General features: G+C 30.0%; 1 protein-coding gene across 4 annotated transcripts; it reads right to left on the reverse strand.

Moving 5' to 3' along the window:
- Positions 1–1,609: 1,609 nt before the first annotated feature.
- On the reverse strand, positions 1,610–11,251 carry LOC101264412 (coiled-coil domain-containing protein SCD2). 4 transcript variants are annotated; one of them, XR_011220170.1, is made up of 18 exons: positions 10,400–11,251; positions 9,527–9,720; positions 8,798–8,873; positions 8,592–8,633; positions 8,425–8,487; positions 8,086–8,135; positions 7,982–8,009; positions 7,674–7,748; positions 7,463–7,573; positions 7,292–7,352; positions 5,467–5,580; positions 5,228–5,346; positions 4,996–5,062; positions 4,460–4,501; positions 4,100–4,157; positions 3,989–4,029; positions 3,546–3,672; positions 1,610–1,994 (listed from the first exon to the last, which is right to left on the reverse strand). XR_011220170.1 is itself a non-coding variant. In XM_004235789.5 (17 exons), exons 1-17 carry the CDS (start codon positions 10,763–10,765, stop codon positions 1,867–1,869), a joined length of 1,704 nt encoding a protein of 567 aa, XP_004235837.1. In that variant the 5' UTR covers positions 10,766–11,251; the 3' UTR covers positions 1,610–1,866. The 4 variants fall into 4 exon arrangements, 2 of the variants coding, with proteins under 2 accessions (XP_004235837.1, XP_019068695.1); XR_011220171.1 differs by having other exon boundaries at positions 3,989–4,049; XM_004235789.5 differs by lacking the exon at positions 4,100–4,157.
- Between the last annotated feature and the right edge of the window lie 5,424 nt (positions 11,252–16,675).

Below are 16,675 nucleotides of genomic sequence, written 5' to 3' on the forward strand. Positions count from 1 at the left end.
AGAGAATTTGAATGAATCCACTTGTAAAAATGTCATTCATGATTAATGGTCTCGGTTATCACAATAAAAGAGATGTCAATAACCTGTTCGATTATTCGGATAAAAGGGAGTCCAGGGATTAGAAGAAATTGTAGAGACAATCAGAAAAACAATGTTCATGATGAAGTTGAAGATGATACTAGACCTTTAGAGCCAATTATACACATAAGAAAACATTTGTTGCATCTAGAATTCTTCGCAATTTTATGGTGCAATTCGAAAAGACAATATCAAAGCTCTTAGATGTAATAAGAAAAGTTAGAAATGAGTTTCAACTAGATTTAAATTTTAAGAAAAATCATAACACAATAGAATTATATTTCATTAAATTGTCTTAGATATATTTATAGTTTAAAGAAAATATGTTATCTTATTATTTTATTAAAGTTGGTGATTTTTTCCATTGATCCAAGTCGAGATCGAAGGAAATTTTTTTTAGAGAGGTTATTAATTTACAAAGATTTTACTATATATGATTTTATACTCTTTCATTAATCAAAATCTAATTGTTACCGAGACTTAATTGGTTTATGATTCGATCTTATCAAAATATTTATAGAAGTGCATTTTTATAATTTGATATTTTATTATAGATAATAGTATTTTGCATCAAGAAAAATAATTATCAATGTTTGAAAATATTAAAACAATCCAAACATAGTAAATATTTGAGCTTGAGCTTGAATTTGATTGCCTTGAAATTGACTTATACTTGAAATTTCAAGGTTTTGAAGCATGATCTTGACGGGTGATTGAATTCAAGAATTCTTGAATTTCATGCCAGCAATAATTTGTCTCACAAAAACACTTATATTTAAGTCACTCATGAACTTTCCACTTTTAAGGGTGTACATCGATCGATTTGAATCGATTTATGTATTATTATTCGATTTAACAATTTTCAATTTTTAAATATGTTAAACCAATAATATATTTTTTATCGATCTTCGATTTATCAGTTTTGGTCCTTAACAGTTCAATTTTCAATTTAACCAATAAAAATACTTATAAAATAAATATATGACTTTCCTAATAAATTTGAAGTGAAAACACAATATTGTAACTTTACAAATTCTCATAAAATAAAAACAATAATAAAAAATGAAAAGAACTATATAAGTGTAACACAAAGAAAAATCAAGAATAATAATATTCTTATTTTAAATTTTAACCTCTTGTGTAAAGTGAAATTGTGAACTCAAAATAGAATGAAGTATAAATTGAAGGTTAAAGTACAAATATAGAAATTAATAAGACATTAAAATTAATATATAATATTTACGTACAAGTAAAAGTAGTAAATTACTAATCTTATTAAGTTATTGGTTTAAGCAAATATTAAAAATCAATACCGAACATATAACCTAATATTTTTATTTTTTTTAATAAAACCATTAAACACCGTTAACTCAATACCCCAATAATAACAAACCAATAATACTTTTACCGATTGGTTTGGTTTTTGCTCACCCCCACCCACTTCCACTTGCACTCTTCCTTCTGCGGGGGTCTCTACCATGTCCTGTGTTTTACTAATAGAAATAATGTAATTCAACAAAAGAGAATAATGTAATTCAACAAAAGATAACATTGACACAGACTATTATCACTTTTGCATCACTCAAATTGATTATACAAACAGCTACTAATTACAAGTTACCTGTTCTCAAGCTCTACCATTTCAAAATTCCAGAAAAACAGACTGGAAGAAATAAATCAGAAGAAGAAGATGAAGAAGAAAGAATATCTATCTGAATCGTAAACCCAAAAGGAAAAAGGAAAAGGGAAGAATACAATCCGTAAAAGAATAGACATCAAACAAGTACATCATGGAGATGCCTCCGAATCACTACTCATTTTTCCATTATTAGGTTGGTGGTCAATCTCTTTACGAGATGCCTCCCACAGCTGCTGTTCTATCCCCAGCTTCCTCAATTCTATCAAACCTCTTTCAACTGTCAAAATGAGCAACAGAATTACCATACAAGTCAATATATTTCAATAACACAATCAACAGACAAATTTAACTCTGATTTTCATCATTAGAGTCCTGTCCTCACAAGCCACTTCTTTATATAGCATAATGAAAGATTGAGAAATAGACTAATAATGTTATCTCAAGTCATCAGCGTCATTTTTTTCTTTACTTGAATCCCATCATATCCTTTCAGCTGTCCTTTATAAATATGCAAGAGAATAGAGAAACAAAGAAATAGGATGCTATGAACCAACGGAAGACAGGGTGTTTGATGGAAGAAACAGTATAGAGGATATATTCTCATGGCACCATCGAAAACATGAAGTCTAGGTAACACTAGCTTTGCTGGTCCAGTACTAACCAATGCATGCGATGATCAATTGTAGCTTTACACAAAAAGCTCTTCCACCAACGCCTACAAAAGAATGTTCTATGGCACATCGATGGTGCCATGAGAATATATCCTCTATACTGTTTCTTCCATCAAACACCCTGTCTTCCGTTGGTTCATAGCATCCTATTTCTTTGTCTAGGTAACACTAGCTTTGCTGGTCCAGTACTAACCAATGCATGCGATGATCAATTATAGCTTTACACAAAAAGCTCTTCCACCAACGCCTACAAAAGAATGTTCTATGGCACCACTGACAATATTCATATAGGTAAAACTAGCTTTATGGGTCCCAAACTTAGCTCTTCCAATAAAAGCCTACAAAGTATGGACTTCACTACCATGATAAGTGAAAGTTCCTAACGTGCTTTTAGAGGCATCTTAATTGCTGTCCAAGAGAGCAAAGAGCAACTCTATTACAAGTGAAGGAACAAAATTATCTTCAAATTGTTTCTATACTAGCTATAACAAATGCAACCCTATTACATGCGTAACCTTACGAAGTAGATACTGTTCAGAATTTTTCCTTCTACTTTCCTTGAAACTGTTTAAATTGAAATCTCCTACCCATAACTGTTGACCCTATTTGGTTGTAACTTTTCCTAGTATGTATATTAATGAAAAGGAAAACATGATTTTTCAAAGGACTTCAATTTCCATGTTAAACATAATTTCCTAAATTTTAAAATGAAAAGTTCCTTTAGAAGTGTTTGAGAAAAACAAAAATAAAATTATAATAGGAGACAAAGCTTGAAGGAAAGTGAAGTGTAGTAGAAAGACCAATTTAGCTCCTATCCCGGCCTCAAGGTAGCATCATAAAATGGGGGTACCCGAGGGTTAAACTATAATGGATCAAGAGACTCGGCTATATATTGCAGGAGCTTGGGCTTTCACTAGTATTATAAATTACTAAAAAAAGTTTTTTGTGCTTAAACCTTGATTAAACATAATAAAATTCTAGGAACACAGGCCTTTTAGGAAGATACTTTTTCTGTAACAGGAATTTCCATGCAAGGCTCCAATGGAAATGTTTGAAGTGGCAACAGTGGAACGTGATAGCTACCATTATTTGAGCTTTTATTAGTAGTATGGATTGCATTCCTTTTATCCAAGAAAAAAGTTGAGGACGTTAATTACCATCAACTGCATCATGAGTGGTTGGTGTCTGTCCACTACGGCCTATCCAGACCTGAAGTCTCTCTTCTGCAATATCCTCTTCTACACAATGCACTTTGGCTCTCCTCCAAAAGTATGTAAGCCAAGCCTGCAATTTTAAAGATACCTCATCACGTGGTGGAACTAGTGCTACCGACATTGGTCAAGTGGAATACTCCTCAAGTAGTTTCAACGTTCAATTAAACCATGGCCTCTATTCAGATCTTTATAGATCTATAAAAATTCCACCTTGTAAATTGATCTCACCAGAGCATGTATGTAATTTTTTATTTTGATAGGTAGAGGAGTATGATATGTATATCTTCCAGCATGCTCATATATATTCAAGGGCCAATTCAACAGAAGAAGAGGAAATGGCTCCAGAAGAAAATAGCTTAATCACGAAGAAAAAGAAGACAACTGACCTCCTTAAAAAGAACATCTTCCGACTCCTCTTGCCCCAACTCTGCAACCAAAAACACAGCTCTAGGATCAAACCCTTGTGAAGAACCCCAAGAGAGAAGTACAGATTATACCATCGCAAATCAACAGCCTCCAGTTTTAACAAAGCATGCCCTATATACCAAACACAACCTAGAAAAGAACAAATACAGACTGATATGTAAAAGGGAAATGGGTAATTGACACTGATATGTAAAAGGAATTGCATCTTCTACATCTGCATAGAAGTCCCAAAGAGAGTCTATATGTACATACATAGGATCAAGAAGGGATTATTCCAGCTGCTCTTAACAAATTCTTAAAATAGGAACGTAATTAAATTGATCTACCAATCCTAGTTAAGGAGGATATTCAAATAACCTAGTTGAGCAAATCAAGGTGTTCCAATCAAATATGTTCAAATTTGTATAAAGTGAATTGAGCAAATTCCTTACCATATGCATCCATCAACTTGGGGTCAACAGATGATTTAGGATCTGCAAGCAACAAAAGCATAAAAGACGAGAGTCAGTGTTATTCTTTTTTTTTTTTGGTTGAGATTATTCTATTTCAAAACTAACAAAAGATTGAGATTATTCGATTTTAAAACTAACAGAAGATGGAGTAGGGGCTTGAACATAAGAGAACTGCACCAGATGGAACGGCAAGAAGACTATCGAGCTAATCATTAAGTTAAAGTACATGCGCCACTGGATGTTTAGCAAGCAGTCAAGTTAATAATATAATTCAGGATTGCAAACAACACAGAGATGGACAACAGATATTTGCTCTAAACTGATGACAATGCCCTACTGCAATTAGGAAAATCAGATATGGTGTCAAGCAAAAATGTATGAACTCTAGGAGATGGAAATTTTGATGTGTAAAAGCATACAACAGACACCTCAGATGAGAGGAGTACAAAGTAGAAATAAGTTACATGCACTGAAGCCAACAGAACTACAAATTTACACAAAATCATCAGTCATACCAGAGGACTGCCGAACTACATTTGAGCGCCGATGCTGCGCCAATGCAAGAATAACAGCATCCTCTACCTAAAAGCAGAAAAAATGTTGTTTAAAGAATATACTGCAGTTTTTTGTTTAATTTTTTTCAGAAATAATGTCATTCACAGCTTTTACGACATATAATAGGAAGAAAACATTTTTTGTTATTTCTTTTTCATTAAAAAAAAAAGAAAAAGGAAAACAAACAGAAACCTTGAGGGAAGCTAATTCTCTTAGAGCCATTTCAACTGACAGCATACTCTCAATATTTCCCTCTCCAGATAAGTCACTAATGTCACGGGCACGTTTGCTCCGATCAGAATCATCGCCACCTGCTTAACACAAGAGAGATTAAAATCCAACTTAGATGCAATGAGGGAAACACGAGTAGCAGAAAAAAGGCACATTTAGAGTTAATGCAGGACAGAAAATTGCAAGGAAAAGCTAAGCACCATTCCAGGATTCCTCTCTGGCCTTCTGGCCAGCAGAAATCACAACTTCAAATGGAAGAGGTGCAAAGGATGACCAATGTTCATGCTTCGTCCCTGCTATATCTGCACAGATACCTGAAACCCCAAAAGTTAGCACACCAATTCATTATTAGCATCCCCCCTTCTCCCAAAACCACCCCAAACAAAAAATCAAGTATATATCAAAGAAACCACATGACTAAACAGCCGCAAATGACCCACGAAGAACACACTTATAAACTAGAGTATTTAACAAATAAATAAAATGGTTTCGTGAATAAGATTGAACATGAAGAGAAAAGGCTACTGCTTAGTTCATTACGAGACTCCCACGTATCATTAAAAATATTAGTACTCCCATACATCAATGGTTTGGGTAATCACCAATCGGTCCTCAACTTATCACCAACAACAATCCATTGCTATCCCTAACTTATCTTGCATAATAATTCATTCTAAACATAAAGACTAATAATTTAAAATGGTTTCTAGGATAGTCAGCCAAACTATTTCAACTAGAGGCGGCTTCGTTTCTTTTGTGAAAAATGTTAAAAGAGTCAGGTGGCTTATCTTTGTGATAATAGCAATTGAGTGAGTCAAAGCTTTCGCAAGGCAAACTAAGACTTGTGGATCATGAAAGATAAAATAGTTAAGCATCCAGGTAAGTGGTCAATGGATTCAAATCCAAGCAGAGACCAAAGAGCAAACCACTAGTTGATTTCAGCTCATGTATCTAACCTTGGTGGAAGCGATCAAGTAACAGTAAATTAATCAAGGTGGGGACTAGTTGGCTGGAATACCAACATTTATAAATAAAATTAGAATTTAGATAGTCGAAAGCTAAATTACACACACACACACACACCAAAAAAAAACCAGGTTCAAAATATAAGGAGCATCAGCTAGCTCCTCTACATTCCTCTTAACTTAAGTACCAGACTTTGTTCACGACATGGTAAGCCTCATATTGCATGTTTTCGAGATATATTGAGAAAGATCCCTACCTCACCATGCAGAACAGGAGAATGCACCTAAATATTCCTGGTAATGAAAAAGAAGGAAGAAAGTGAATACAGTTTGAGATCCTTCTTTGGATTTGCTTCATTTTGGATAACAACTTTCTTTTTTTGGAGATAAATTTTGGATTACAACTTCAGTCATATGAATCTTAAGTGTCCATCTCGCTCCTTTTAAGTTCATATTGGTCCAATATTATATAAATTAGAAATTTCTACATTTTTAAAGGCTCTAAAATCTCTGGCGAGACCAAAAGACTTCTCCAGCGCACACAGGTCCAAAAGTATCATGCTACTATAACTAAACTTCATGCCAACTGATTGGAGTTGCCTATATATATCTTTTAATTCTATTGTGCCCTTTTATTCGCTAGGTCTACATGAATTTCAAGACATTACAAGTCATTCAGGGCCACTTTCTTTCAAGTGATTTACGTATTATGGGGCCCCCTTTTAACACATTCAATCACAATGGTGTCATACCTAGGGACCAGTACATCTGGAGGCCAATGTAGGACAAATTTGATGCTCCTTGAACCTTCTCAAACTAAAACTTCATCCATTTCTTTGGCCATCTGACTAGGAGGATTTTCTCAACTACATAATGCTACAATTTGGACACTTTCAGTGATCATGGTATTTTTCTACTTGTTAAGCCAAGAAACACATTTTATCCTACATAAGCAATTGGAAGATGCTAAAGATTGTAACTTCTGAACAGTAACTATAGTACTATACATATTACACCCACTAAACAAATCCAAAAGAAAGATGCTGATTGAGCAAATTACCATATTGTACAGCTAGGCCCCAGTATCGAGAAAGCCAACATCTCTTTAGAACCACCTCCTCCTAGAATGTCAAAAGGACAATAGATATCCAAGTAAGAGAGACTGGGCAGTGAATAGCATAATCTGAAGCTAAAGGCAAAAAGTTTATCGCATCAGAATTCAAACAACAACCATCTCTTCATGGGTCAAAATCATTCTCTGTGTCATTGTTCGAAGAGCTTTGGCTTCAGCTTCAGCTTCCTGAAGCTGTTCCATTGCATTTGCAGTGTCATCCTTCAAGTTCTGAACAAAAAAAAAATGCAAAAAAAAAAAAAAGAAGTAAAAAGGAAGATCAGTGACAATAAAAAAAGCACACAGCACCCAGAGAGTAGCATGAACTAACTTCAATCTCAGTACGAAGTATCGTAATTTCGTCTTCTCTTCCATCCTTAGTTTGTTGTGCAGCTTTAAGAGCAGCCTGCAATAATAATGCAGGAGAAGAACAGTATCATCAAACCAAAAGCAAAACAAGCATAAACATTAAGCAAGCAAGGAGGAGCATTATCAAAATTCCCAATAGACTTCACTTGTCCAGATACATTAAAGTTAAAACATTAAAAAAGTATGACGAGCAACATTATTTGATGCATCATGACACGTTAAGTAACAATGTTTGTCTTGACTACTTTTATTCACAGTTCTTCAAGCTACCTCTCTCTGGCGAAGTGCTTCTTGCTTCCTGTAGTCATTGCATACCATCAGACAATGTTTGTTAAGCAGAAATATGGAAGGAGAGAAAATATTACAGATTGTACCTGGTTAATAATTTAGCTTCAAGTGATAGTCCTTCTCCAAGAGAAGCAACCTGTAAATAAGTAATAGATATAGCTTCATACAACTGTTAAATCTAAAAAAATAAGTGAAGAAAGCCATAAGTAATATATGTCTCATTCAATGAAAACCAGTTAAGATGATTAGCTGACTGAAACCACTTTTTGCACAATAATCAGCTACACCCCTTTTCTTGGTGCTTATAACTAACTTTAACATTTTACAGATGTCCTGGGAACAGATTAAGTTTATAGTATGTAAAATTGGAATCACCCACAAGAAACTACTATCCTCAGTGTAGACCATTACTACTGGTGACTTACCTGTTTCTCCAACAAACGAACCCTAGCTTCAGATTCTTCACGTTGTTCTTCTGTACGACGTAGCTGTAAATTACATCAGCAATTGTGATCCACAAAGTTACAAAGTCGCAAAACTTCTTCTTCTTTTTTCATTTATCCTTTTCATTTAGAAAGGTAAACCAACTAACCTTATCTAAAATAATGTCATTTTCTTCTTGAAGCATATCAAGCTGCAAAGAATTACAAAACCCTCATTTGAATATTAACAGAATTGTTATATATCCAATTGTCCAAATTACGCGAGCCTCGAGAGACAATGAACACATGCACCAGAATGGACAAGTCTAGCCTATTTTAGTAGCCATCCAGATACCATCTTCATTAGATGACATACCTCATCACGAAGCGCAGAAGTCTCATGATCATTTCCAGAATCCTTCAAATCCATTCGGCCTAATTCTGGTGTGAACCTAAAATTAATTTCTAATACAGTTAAAGATCATCATCTTGCCATGATTAAAAAAAAAACATCACATCAAGATATTATACAGATTAAGGGGAACATCATTATCGTACAATTTAAAATATGTCATATGGTTATTTGCCACTATCCTCCTGTATGTCACAGGAAGAAGGCTGTCTTATGGAGTCTAACATATGGGATTGAGAGGCGTTGACTGATAGTTGACTGATTGCTCCTGAACATCACAAGAGTAGTCCTTAATTCTATGTAGTTTGTCAGGTCTTCAACAAATAAACTATGCTTACTTCCAAATCTCTTACAAATTAAGCATCATAAGCAATGACAAGCAAGAAAAAGATGAATAAAATTACGAAAGTTAGAACAGATGAGAACTAGGTGAAAACTCAACATCAGGTCAAAATTTCACTATTTCAGTTTCAGTCCAACTGTAATCTGTTTATAGTTTGAGTTTCAAAATAAACAAGGCAGAAGTAGTAATCCATCTGTTCAATGCAAGTATCAAATAAGCACTGGAAAGTTGAAGTTACACAGTATACTAGTTTTAACAAAATAAAATAAGTTGATATAGTTCAGTCAAATATTAAATCAAAATATTAATAGATGTTATCAGTGGAAGATAAAGAAAATAGCAATGGTTACCTTTTCTCTCTCAAGCGATTACTAGGAGGTTCTATTGGTGGTATGGTAACTGGAGTTCTCACTGATGACCTACTTGGTTGCAGTATTGCTCCAGTTGTTGTTGCTGCTGCTGATGTACGAACAGACATCGAGGAGGGTCTTCCAGTAGACGATGAACGAACAGAAGGAGTGTGATCCATAAAATTTCGACCTAACTAAACATGATATCATCTAATTACCATCAGAAAAGAAACCTTAAGCAAAGTATTTGCATGACAAGTTATAAAGCATTAGTAGTTTATAAAAAAAAAAAAAGTTACTAATAGAAGTGTCTTCTAGAATGCTAAGTCTCTAGACTTAGCATGTGTCTTCATGGATTTTTCTCCACCCCCACACCCACGACGACACACATTCCCACACACACACCGTGACTTCTGTGTATTCTGGCTGGCAAGATGAGAGGTGAAATAATAGCCTTTGGCTTTCAGATTTTAGAACGAGATATATCAAAAGCAAAATTATTTCATTGAATCTTGAGCCAGCAGATGAAAAGTCAAATGGAAAACCACATCAGTGCACTTTCCCTCATAGTCAAGCAATGTATCATATGTTTCCAGTCAGAAAATTATAGCCTAAGAAAAGGGTTGACCTGTAAATAATTTTTTACCTCCTCTCTAATGAACTATTTTTTTTTTTTATCAAGAATCTGATTGACCAACCGATTCCAATCCAAACAAATTCAACTAAACACAGTTCAAGAATCAAGAATCATTAGTTCATCGAGAATCATTCATAATCTCACATCAAATCATGCAACAGCCGATATCAAGCACAACATTTAACATACAAAACACAGTTCAATTTATTTTCAAATTAAAAGGTAATAAAAATTACCGAGGGGGAAGGAGATCTATTGGGTTTGGCTAGTGAAATAGCCGTCAAACCACTGTTCTTGCTATTGCTATTACTCCGATTGTCATTAGTAGAGAAAGCAGCTGTAGGAGGCCGAAACCCTAGATCATCATCATCTTCTTCTTCATCAGGCCTATGAGAAGAAGCCATAACTTGTGCCAAACGCTGAGCAGCAGCTTTGGCGGCCACATTCTGAGTCCTCTTTATAGTAGACATTCCTGTTACCGTAGGAGGCAATCGAGCACGGGGATGAGCCGGCGATCCCGCCGGCGACGATGAACCTGTACTACTTGATCCTCCACTCCACTGCCGAGCGTACACCGGACTTTCCGTCCTCCGTCGATCCATCTACTCCGTCGGAACTGTACGTGAATTTTGAGAAGTTTCTAGATTTCCATTAGAAATCGTTAGGACCTAGATTTTCTCTCCGATGGAAGATCGGGAGAAAGAAGAGAAAGAGATTTGACGGATTAAAAGACGGCGTCAAACTTGAGTCGGAAAAAGTACAATAAATAGAAAATGAAACGCGTATCGCGGGAGAGACGATAGAAACGGAAAAAAATTGACCGTTCGAAAAAATAGCTAGCTCGGATTTCAGTTACCGTCAAATGGACCTTGAGCTATACTATATGTACCTTTTTATTTTCATCTCAGCGGCGAAGACCCTATGTATTAACGGTAGATGGGTTATAGCATTCGGTTCGAGATTTTCAAATTTATCGTATTTATAATACTATATTAAAGTTATAATATATTGTATTATGAAAACTTAAATTCGAATATTGTAAGTTTAAAATTTTACTCTCGAATATCAAATATTAAATAATTCAATTCGACTTGATAATTCATTTTTTCATGTTTTATATCAATCCGGAGTTTAAGCAGGTGACAATCAAAGAACAAAATTTACGAAAATAGTATAAGTACTATTGGTAAAAGATAAAGTTTAAGTAAGACCGTTAAATCTATTCTACAAGAAACGAAAAATGTTCAACTAACACCTATAGTTCGCGTAAGGTCGTATTCTCGATAGTCAATAAACTTAAGATGTGTTAATATGTTGTTTATCTAAACACTTCCTTCTATGTCTCTACTCTCTTAACATCTGGCGTCATTATCAATCTCTTATATCTCTTCATTGATATATTTACATTTCTTCTTTTTACATATTCAAATAATTCAAACTTAAAATCTTGATATTTAATTGAAAAAAATAATATTAGTATTATTTCATTGTTAAGAACTTCGGACATTTTAACAAATAAGAAAGAAAATATAGAAAATAAAAAAGTCAAAGAACAAATATGTAATGATTTTGTAGCTGTATAAGATTTACTAAAAATCCTCTTTTTGATTTTTCATTTTGGTTGAAAATTTAAGGACAATGATTTTTGTGACTTGAAGAGTTTGTTTATGAATTTTTCTAATTTGATTTAAAAAGTGACGTACTAAAATGACATGTCAAAGCTTTAGTTAGTTGCTTGTTTCAATTTGGTACGACATCTAAATTAATATTTTAAGAAAATTCTTTTATCAAAATTAAACTCGTCACATTATTACTATTATTATAAATAATATAAAATCAGCCTAAATATACTTCATTTGTTTTATATTAAATGATCGCTTTTTATTATATACTGTAATTAAGAAATCATTAATATATTGATCAATTTTATTATTTCTTAATCTTCAAAATTTGTTTAAATTTAGGAAAATCATATTAATTATTTAATTAATTCTATCTTGATTTAGTTAGTGACTAAGAACTCCATCTGTTCTTATTTATATGTTGTCCTTGTTGAAAATAGATGTTTCTTTATATTTATTTTTTCACAAAATCAATGCATAAATGACATTATTCTTTCTATTTTACCCTTGAGAATTATTATTCTTAAAAGTATACATTTGATCAACAATTCAACATAGTAATTAATTCATTTTTACGGGTCAAGTTAATAAATTAATTAATGTTCATTGATTGAAAACTTGACTTCAAGAGAATGTTCTTTATGTTCCTAATTGTTTGTTCAACTAGGGAATTTGGCCGCGCTTCGCGCGGTCTTTAAAATGAATATTAAAGGATTACTTTTTTCAATCAATTATATAGCTCTCTTTATTTCCAAATGTAATATTATCACTTTATTTTTTTACGTATATATTAATTATGAAGATCGTTTTGAGATGATGATTGAAATGAAACTTAGCAAATTTAACATCTATAATCTATTAAAAGAGGGATAGTACATTATTAATCAATATGTCAAATGTCAATATATATTTTCTTAGTAATTTTTTATTTGGACATGTACTTAATATGTCACTTTCTACATTTTATTGGAATATCAATGAGTTTGAATCTTTATATTACTAACATATACTCCGATGTACTTTTTTTCTTGAGTATATACGAATTATATTATAAATAACTGAAAAATACTAATAAAATATATCTACACGTCTTATTATCCGTTTTCATATTGATATGATAAAACTCCTTTGAATATTTCATTTTTCAACCGTTTTTGTTCCTTTTTCAAATATACAATTTAAATTTGTATGATTATTGCATGAATCACATCTATTGGTATTTTAGATTCTTTAGTTGCACCTATATCAAGACAATTGTTATCATTTGTCAAATTTATTTTTTAAGAATGTTATCCAAAATGTTACGCTATTATTAAGTTTCAATATATTCAACCTCGAATAAGAATATGTTTTTTTAAAAAAAATTATTAAATCGTTTACTATATTTTAATCTATATCTTTTATATGAAATATAAAGATAAAAGATTCGTATAAACTACATAAAAATATTTTATAGATAATAAACATCTTCGCATATTATGTGTATAAAATAATAAAATTCAAAAGTTAATTAAACTGAATACTCTGATAATATGTTTCATTTCAAATATACTTCTTGCATTCTCAAATCAATGATTGCACTTCTTTCTATGTAAAATTAATACATGAACACCCTAAAATATATACTCATTACTTAGTATTAATCAAATATTTTTATTTTTATTTTAATATTTTAATATTAAAAATATTTTAAGGATCGTTTATAATTTTTATACTCAAATAGATTGAATTTCAAATTTTAGTTATTATTAAATTGTAAATTAAATAATGTAACAATAACGGCGTTTTATAAATTTTGTGTTATTGATTATAACCGTAATTTAAAATTACAAAATATATATAATATTAAATATATTATCAGAAGTGTTTGACTTTTAAAAAGAAATAAAAACAGATAATTGCAAAACATTCACGTATAATTATGAAAATAAATTTAAATATAATCATATGAAAATAAATTTTATTTTGATTAAATTTTTGAGTTATAGTTGAAGATTGACATAAAAGAATGATGCAATACCTCACTTTGGTCAAAATTATCACTCGTCTTTATTGTCAATTTTTTTTTCTTTATTTTGATTTATAATATTCACAAAAAGAATATAAAATATCTTATTTATCTTTCTCCTTAATATTATTACAATCTATTAAATATTTTTCATTTCTCCTAATCATACTATTATAATTTATTATTTTTTCTACATTTTAGTTTTTAAAATAATAATTTTATTTATCTCTCCTCTTTATCATCCTAATTAATTATTTTTTTCCTTAATTATTTTCTTTCTTTTGATTCATAAAATTTGAAGAAAAAATAGATTTAAATATTATTATTATTCAAAAAGTTCTTTTTCAATTTTTTTTCTCTTGATCCGTAAAATATGTAAATAAATAAATAAAATTTCTCTTTGATGAAGACTCATAATTATTATTTTTTCTCTTTTTCTTGACTCTTAAATTTTTTTTAATTTATATTTTATGATTAACAACTCAGAAGAAGTAATAATAGTATCTAATTTAGTTTTTTTTAAAAATATATTTATAGTACTCTTCTTATATTATATTATGATTACAATAAATATATTTACCTTGTTTATCTCTCATCTTATCATTACTACAATTAATTGTTTTTTCATCAATTGCTATAATTTAATATTTTTTCTTAAATTAGATTTTTTACCCTCTACATTTTTATAATTTTTGAAAATCAAAAATCTTATTTATCTCTCCTCCTTATTGTCATAATTTATAATTATTGTTGAAGAAAATTTTCTTCCTTAAAGTTTTTTTATTGATTTATAAAATCAGTAAAAAAAATAAATTCAAACACCTTATTTGTCCCTCTCCTCACATTACTACAATTTATCATTTTTTCGTAACCTTTCTTTTACCTTCTATTTTTAAAAAAAAGATTATAGAAATAATAATATTATTTATTTTTCTTCCTTACTATCATGCTTAATTTTGTTACTATTCTCTTTTACTTTTCTTAAATGTTGTAGAATTTAAATTATAATTTTAATTCTAATGTAGAAATCTCATATTTTGTTTGTCAAAGTCCTAATTTACATTTTTTTGTTATAATTTACTAAATTCATTTGTTTAATAAATTGAGAAACTATGATTATCTTAATGCTTTGAAGACACGTGATAACTTAAAAAGATGTGATTATTTTTCTCATCTAAATGCATATGTTATAACAATAAACTTTTTTTCTGAATTATTTTTGTAAAAAGGACTCAACTTTATTTCTATGAGCATTCTGATAAAGTTTGTTTAGAAAGTTTTTTCCAAATTTGTTATATGTATTTTGTTAAAGTATATAATGCCTCAAATTATTAGTTTCTTTAATTACTTTATTCTTTATGTAATTGGGGTTGTATATCTCTCAATCTCTCTCTCTATATATATAAATAAAAAAAATTGTTTATATCTCTTCTGTATAACCATAAATAATTATTCTTATTCACAAAAAGCTCCTTTTTTCTTAATTGTTTTTTTTTTAATTTATAAATTTGAAGAAAAACGCAAATGTTAAATATTTCTGTTAATATTCACAGACTCTCTTTTAAAAAAATATAAATAAATAAGTTCTCTTGATAAAAATAAGTTATCCCTTGATTTTTATATATTTTTCTCCTTTATATTTCATGCTAAAAAAACTCAAAAGAAGTTATCCATTTTCTTGATTTTTAAATATTTTTCTCATTTATATTTTATGTTAAAACTCAATAGAAATTATAAAATTGTATCTAATTTAATATATGACATAATTAAAGTATTACCTTATTTATCTCTCTTTCTTACTTTTACTATAATTTATTGCTTTTATCTCTCCTCATCATAACTGTAATTCACTAATATTTTTTCTTAAATTAGTCTTTTTATCTTCCATTTTATAAATTTAAAGAGAAAATCTTATTTGTCTCTGCTCCTTAATATCACAATTTACTATTATTATTATTGAAATTTGTTTTCTTCTTTACAATTTTTTCTTTTGATCCATAAAATCAGTCAAACAAAATTCAAACATCATGTTTGTCTCTCTCCCTAGTCCCCACGTCACTACAATTTGTCACTTTTTTTTAAATTCCTCTCTAATGTATTATACTTTTAAAAAATTCTAAAAAGTAAATTCAATGAATTTATAATATATATATATATATATATATATATATATATATATATATTCTTTGAAAGTTCAATATATATATTTATAAATCTTTTTCTATTTAAAATTTTTTATAATAAAGAAGAAAGAGAGAGAAGTAGTTAACGAAAAACTAAAAAAAAACTAAACGTTTTGTTTTCCTTTCTTGTGTTTATTTTTATTTTAGTTACTTTCTTCCTTTCATTTTTTACTTAATATAATATAATTTACTCGCATTTATAATATGATATATATATATATATATATATATATATATATATATATATTCTTCTATTTAAAATGTTATATAATAAAGAAGAAAGAGAGAGAAGTAGTTACGGAAAAATAATTAACAATAACGTTTTTTTTTTGTAAGTTTTTACATTTGTTTTCCTTTCTTGTATTTTTTTTTATTGTATGTAGTTACTTAAAAAAAAAATTCTTTCCTTTTTTTTCTGTACCTCCCTTTTACTGTTTACTCAATGCACTACTATATATCTTCTTCCTTTTATCTTGCAAGTTGCAATGTCATGCCTCATCTCTTTATTTTTTTTCTAATTATATCACACTAAATTTATTCTATGCTATTAGAAAAAATTTACTAATATCTTCTTTTTTTTAATCTTACTATTTCTTACTTCATCTTTTTACACTTTTTATTTGTGAAAAAAAAAGAATAAAATTAGAAAACTATACTTCAGACATTGTTTTTACGATTTACAAACTGAATATTAGAGGA

Source organism: Solanum lycopersicum, chromosome 3 (assembly GCF_036512215.1).
Source record: "Solanum lycopersicum chromosome 3, SLM_r2.1".
In the NCBI taxonomy this organism is placed as follows: Eukaryota; Viridiplantae; Streptophyta; class Magnoliopsida; order Solanales; family Solanaceae; genus Solanum; species Solanum lycopersicum.